The 6359-nt window shown below is 45.5% G+C and overlaps 1 protein-coding gene across 1 annotated transcript; it reads left to right on the forward strand.

Moving 5' to 3' along the window:
• Positions 1-304: 304 nt before the first annotated feature.
• Positions 305-5311, forward strand: LOC115175935 (transcription factor 19). The gene is made up of 4 exons (XM_029735588.1): positions 305-491; positions 1382-2006; positions 2177-3161; positions 3363-5311. The coding sequence occupies exons 2-4, from the start codon at positions 1748-1750 to the stop codon at positions 3682-3684; spliced, it is 1566 nt and encodes a 521-aa protein (XP_029591448.1). The 5' UTR covers positions 305-491; positions 1382-1747; the 3' UTR covers positions 3685-5311.
• Positions 5312-6359: the final 1048 nt, after the last annotated feature.

Below are 6359 nucleotides of genomic sequence, written 5' to 3' on the forward strand. Positions count from 1 at the left end.
ACATTATCTGGTGTAGTAGGCCTGCAATCTGTAGCTACAGTAGGTGCTGCAGTGCACTGTTCTAACTAACTAACTAACTAACTAACTAACTAACTAACTAACTAACTAACTAACTAACTAACTAACTAACTAACTAACTAACTAACTAACTAACTAAAAGTTGTATATGTAGTAGCAGGGCAGGTACCTCAGTGCAGTGACTGAGTTTAAATCTGCCATCGCTGTGAGTGACAGCACAGAGGCGGGCGGAAGTGGCGTGGAATCTCGCGAAAGAAAGCCCGGCTGGCGCGCCAAATTTCAAAGGACTTCCTGGGGGAAAGGAACGCGAAAACCTCTGTTTAGCAAACAACGACGATTAAATTGGACATAAGTCAAAAGTGATCAAAAATACTAAAGTATATCGACAGTTTTAAACAATCGGCGTCGTTAGCATCATATTTAGGCAGTGGAAGAGAATTCAAGTGCACCAGATTCGACCCACGTTTGTGGAGGTAACGTTATGACTTTCAGTGTGGATTACAGGAACTATCCAGCTGTCTACGCCTTGATTGTGAAATAATTTTTCCTAGTAGTGTATGTTGAGTTCCTAATGATATGCACCTCTTAATCGGTGTAACGATATATTACAGTTTGTTGACATTTGTAGAGTCATCTTTGAAAAAATAGTTGTAATTTAGCTAGCTAACAAGTGATTCACTTGCTGTCCCCTGCTTTGTCCCTGTGCTATAGCATGGCACGAGCTTTGGGCTACACGAGCAAATCACGAGCACGGCCTGTCAGGCATCCAGTAACGTTAGCTATTAGCTACCTACATGCAATTCTAGTTTTCATATAACAATGTGCATCATATTTGCGAATGATCATAACGCCGAGGTAGCACCTACTACTATTCAACTACATGTAAAAGTCTATTTTGATGCATATTTTTCATTGATGTAACTTTTCTCAGATCCAGATGAACGCACTAGATGGGGGTGGGGGCCACAATCTAAACTCATGATGAGGGTGCCACAGTGGCTCATACCCACCTCTATACCAATACATGCAGTCAGAGCTGGCCCTAGCCTTTTGGGGTCCCTAAGTGACATTTTGTTGTAGACCTGGAGTTGCCATCCAGACCTGGAGTTTTCCCGGACTTAAAGGCTTTAATTGCGTCAATAAGTTCCTCCTCTGTAATTTAGCCGTCACATGAGTCTTTCTGTACAGATGTTACATTTACGTTATTAATAGAAAAAATATAATCCTTACAAATAACTTCGTTAAGGAAAGATGGAGGAGGCTGAAATGAAAACATATGCTTAAAGTACTTTGCTTCCGCTTTGAAAATATAGCTTGGTGAATCATGGGCATGCTGTCTTAGAATTTCCCCTCTTCTTTTCAGATTGAACTACCTCAAGCTGCCAGTTCTAGCCCTCAGCCTTTTAGTGTCAATTTCTGAACTAGTTAGCTTAGTCAACTGTAACCATTAGTATTACAACTGATATTTAGATGACGTCACTCAGCAACTAACCGTGCAGGTTATAGATTGTATACAATATTTGTTTTAACTTTCACTGTTAAAACAAGAGTTTTAATGTTTACTCTGTTCAAATTCATTCAACACCACATACTAAGAACAAAGCTTTTACCAGCATTACAGACAGCTTTTTAATCACATTTACTGACTTAAGTGCTATTTAAGCCATGGAAAGCTCTATGTAAGAAAGTAGCTGTCACTGACTGGGGTGGGGATCGGTTAGCCGTTGCCATGCTGTCCGGAGTCCAGCCGTGTTTCCAGCTGCTGAGAATCGGCTCGTCCTCCACAGATTCGGCCCAGGACCTGTACACGTTCCGGCCGGCGCTGACCCACTCAGTGTTTCGGCTGGGCCGTGCGGCAGAGCTGTGTGATGTCACCCTGGACTCGACGTCTGTGTCCCGGATCCATGCCGAGCTGCATGCTGAGAGGGAGGTGGACGGGGCGGCCGAGGGGGGCTGGAAGGTGCAGCTAAAGGACCGGAGCAGCCATGGTGAGTTCCACACCATCCCGCGTGATTACAGTGTACTTTTGAATTTATTTATAAAAACATATCTACATGTTCTACAACTACACACACTTGTGTTTAGTTTCCTTAGGTCTCATTCAACTCTATTCTACAAGCCTTTCATCTGAGCTTTCTCCTCCACCTTCCCATGCCAGGTACCTGGGTGAATGAGGTCCGTCTGCAGCCGAGTGTCCAATGGGAGCTCTCAGATGGTGACACACTCACCTTCGGCTGCCAATCAGAGCGAGGGAGCCCAGAGTTCTACTTTCTCTTCCAGAAGGTTAGCGTGCGGCCGTTGGACTTTGACGCCATCACCATCCCCAAGGCCGGCACCTTCTCCTCCGACCTGAAGAACCGAATCAGAACGAGCCTGGACCGCAAGGCGGTGGCCAACTTGGATCTCTCCACTTGGTCAATCAACAGGGCGACTGTCATTCTGAATTCCATTGGAAGCCTGAGCAAGATCAATGGGAGTCCTTGGACATTTAAGAGGAGTGACGGCAATATCACAGACCCAAACTCCACCTCCCCGCCTTTTACATCCTTGGTCCCGCCCTTCACCCCTCCTCCCTTTCCACCCACTACCTCTGTGGTCTCATCCAAGTCACTCCCGGCGTCATCCAAGAGCAGGCGCAAGTCAGCCCACACTGTCCTTCTGGAGGACGACAGCTCGGACGAGGCCAGGGACCACCGAAGCGTGAAGGACGGCCAGAGAGGGACGAAGAGAAGACGCCTCTACAAGTCAGAGTCTGAGGGTTTCCACGCTTCTTTAGCCAAAACGGACCAGGATGTACGACGCCAGTTCGAACTGAAGCCCGTGCCTAAACCGAATTTAAACTGTCACACAATCGTTGCTAACGGCAAACTCAACCACGTATCCTTCAACATCAACCAGAGGCGGGAGATCGACCCAAACCATCAAAGGACTGGCCCAAATATGAACGTCTCTGTGTTTCGACAGCAGAATATTTTTCCGCCGCCATCTTCTGGGCGGGGAAGGCGACGGGCTCACAGCTCCCCAGTGTACTCCCCTATGGTGGTGGGAGGAGAGAGCTACTCGCTGGTGTCCCCGTCCCTTAGGATCTGCAAAGAGGAGAGAGGACGGCCAGGGCAGTTTGCCAGATTTCATGTCACCACTGGGTGAGAATGCCCTTATGTGACAGCATTCAAACTACAGTGATATTTCTCTAGTGTTTTTTTTTTCTTCATTGTACATTTTCTTTCCCTGTAAATATATATCCGTTCTCTCTTCACATTCTCAAATTATCTTTTTTGTGAAATCGTGTTAATATATTGAAAGTCAAATGTGACACTCACACCTTGCTTTTCTCCTCTCTCTAGCAAGCGGCGGGGCCGACCTAGGAAGCACCCTCCTCCGCGGCCCTCCCTTCCCCCTCCTTCCTCTTCCTCATCTTCCTCCACATCCTCTTCGTCCTCCTCTTCGAGCTCCTCCTCGTCCTCCTCAGAAGACGAAGAGGAGGGGGTAGTATCCCAGGGGGTGGAGCCGTGCGCCGCGCCAAACTGCCGCCTGCCCCAGCAGGAGACGGTGCAGTGGGTCCAGTGTGACGACTGCGACGCCTGGTACCACCTGGACTGCCTGCACTGCGACCGCAATAACCTCCTGCTGGACCCCAACGCAGACTTCCACTGTGGCTGCTGCTGATACAGCAGGACTGGGTCACAGCCCCTAAACTAGAACACACTTAAATGCCTTAATCATACCAAAGTGAATTTGGGGCTTGTTTATGGAGAGAAAAAAGACGATTGTTTATAATGGGGATTGTATGATTTTAAAAGTAGATGTTGTACAGTGTTTTTTTTTTTTAGTTGCGACTGAGGCTGTCATGGACAGTGGGGTGGTTCTCATCAACGTGATAGTTAGAGGCTGTCCTAAACGGACATTTTTCAAAGTGTTCATCCACTCTCGCTCTGTTGCGCAACTGTTTGAGGAATAGGGTGAAAGCTAGGACTCGGGTTAGCAGTGGAATCCCCGGGGACTGACATGAACTGTGTTGGAACTATTTCAGCTACACACGGGGGCTACTCTGGTGTACAGAATAAGTCTGGAAACGAGTAGATGTACAGTGACCGACGGCAGGTTTCTAACTTCATGTACTAAGTATTTCGCTATCGGGTTGGGGCTAATGGAGGTGGTATTGGAGAATTCACCGAATTCATATCTGCAGTAACACAATGTGCATTGCAATACTCTCATCACACAACAAAAATAATCGCGCAAGGATATGCTTAGCTTGGTTCTATCCCGTTGAGTAAAGCTGTTTACGCAAGGAGGAGCATGGGTTTTCTGTGTTCCTACTGTCTAGTAGTTGTTTTAATGTTCTCTAAAAGACTGTTTTGATGTGAGAATTCAGATCTATAACATGCTGACTTGTTCTTTGTCCTTGTAATTAACATAAGCTTTCTGATGACTTTGATTGACGTCTCTAACAGTGTACCGTATGCATATCTGTCCGTAACACAAATAGATTTGGAGAAACTCCACCCAGAAACTGTTTTGCTCGTCAGCGATCGAGTTTTCAAGATATGTAACTTTTAAATGACAGATCATGCCCGTATGATGCATTTAGCATCGTATGATTCTGCTTTTTCCAAAATGAATCCTACAGGGACGATTTCTGTATTTTGAAAGTGACATATCTTGGAATCTTTATTCAACTAGGCAAGTCAGTTAAAGAACAAATTGTTATTTACAACGACGGCCTACCAGGGAACAGTGGGTTAACAGCCTTGTTCAGGTGCAGAATGACAGATCTTTACCATGTCAGCTTGGAGATTTGATCCAGCAACCTTTCAGTTACTGGCCCAACGCTCTAACCACTAGGCTACCCTGCCGCCCCTTGATTGCTGACCAGCAAAACATGTCAACAATGGACTAATGAAACAAACACCAGAACATTTGTGGGTGAAGTTTTCCTTCAAGTTGTAAAGCAGGCATGACCAACACTCTTGAGGGGCTACCCTTGTGCAGGGTTTTGTTCAAGCCCTATAACTCACCTGACTGTACTAATCAGTTGCTCCTCAGGACCTTGATCGGCTGAAACAGGTGAGCTATAATAGGGCTGGAGCAAAAGCCTGCTCACCCATTTGATCTCCAGGAGTAGGGTTTGCTCCACCAGATGTATAACAACAGGTTTCACACCATCTCCACTTTAATGATTAGAAGATCAGCTCGTAAGAGCACGTCACAGTTGGATGTCTCCGATTATTGGTATTTGTCTTGAAAGTTACCAGGGAAGAAATAAAAGGTATTTAAAAATGTATTGATGGAATATAATTTTTCAGCCTGTCGTTCGCAAGTCTGTTCTGTTCACCATGATGCTTATTGTGAAAGTATAACACATCTATTGGCTATTGAATTACCAATTGCCTGGATAAAAACGGTTCTATATTGAAAAGAAACTAGCGCAGCGGGGATCTTGACGCAACAGCCTCACAGATTTCATGGAGCATCAAGATCACCCGTGTGTGCTGAAGCTTCTTTTCAATTCACCATGATATTACCATGACTCAGACTTCGGCCCTCTGGGGGTACATATCCATCTCTGGGTCGTGATAACATTCTCTGGCCTTTTATAATAGGTTTTCATCCAGATTTTTTTTCTTCTCCAATTGGAGCATGTCTGCTCTCAGGTTAGTGAGGTGTGCCCTAGAGCTCTGGTTAACATGATACCAAGTCAGATATGTGCAGACAGACTCGCAGACGGCCAAGGAAACAGATTACAGAGGGGGGAAACGCCGCCAGACCCTCAAGGGCGAAAATTACATTGTCCGTGTTTCCATGGCAACACTTATTTTTGGGCCAGCCACAGCTACAGACAAGTGTTACTTCTGGGAACCTTGGAGGTGATTGGAAATGGGACAGCAGTGAGAAGAAAATCTATTTGGCTCAAATAATTGTAGTCTGAGGGAAAATACCATACTGTTATTGGGAGGGTGTTAATGAGAACGTTGAGCTAAAAAGCTATTTTGCGTTTTTATTTTTCACCAGCAGAGGGCTGTGTTGTTCTTTTAAGCGAACTCTGGCTGTTGACATCACTTATAAGTGCCTGGTATAAAACTACCCAAGTCTGGATATATTTATGAAGTCATTCCCAATTATTTTCACTGAAAATCATGTTTTCATACACAATTCAAAGAGAATTCAATATTGATATAAGTTCCCGCGAGGGACAAAATAGGCTTGGGATGGATGGATTACAGTACACTTATTGGCACAGAATATTATCAGACACCCCAGGCAAATAGGTCCAGATGCGAGAGTTTGACCCATACGTGCTCTAGTGCCTGAGAGGTGTGGTGTGACTGACACACAGGCTT

The sequence above is a fragment of the Salmo trutta genome, chromosome 36, assembly GCF_901001165.1.
Source record: "Salmo trutta chromosome 36, fSalTru1.1, whole genome shotgun sequence".
NCBI classification, from domain to species: Eukaryota; Metazoa; Chordata; class Actinopteri; order Salmoniformes; family Salmonidae; genus Salmo; species Salmo trutta.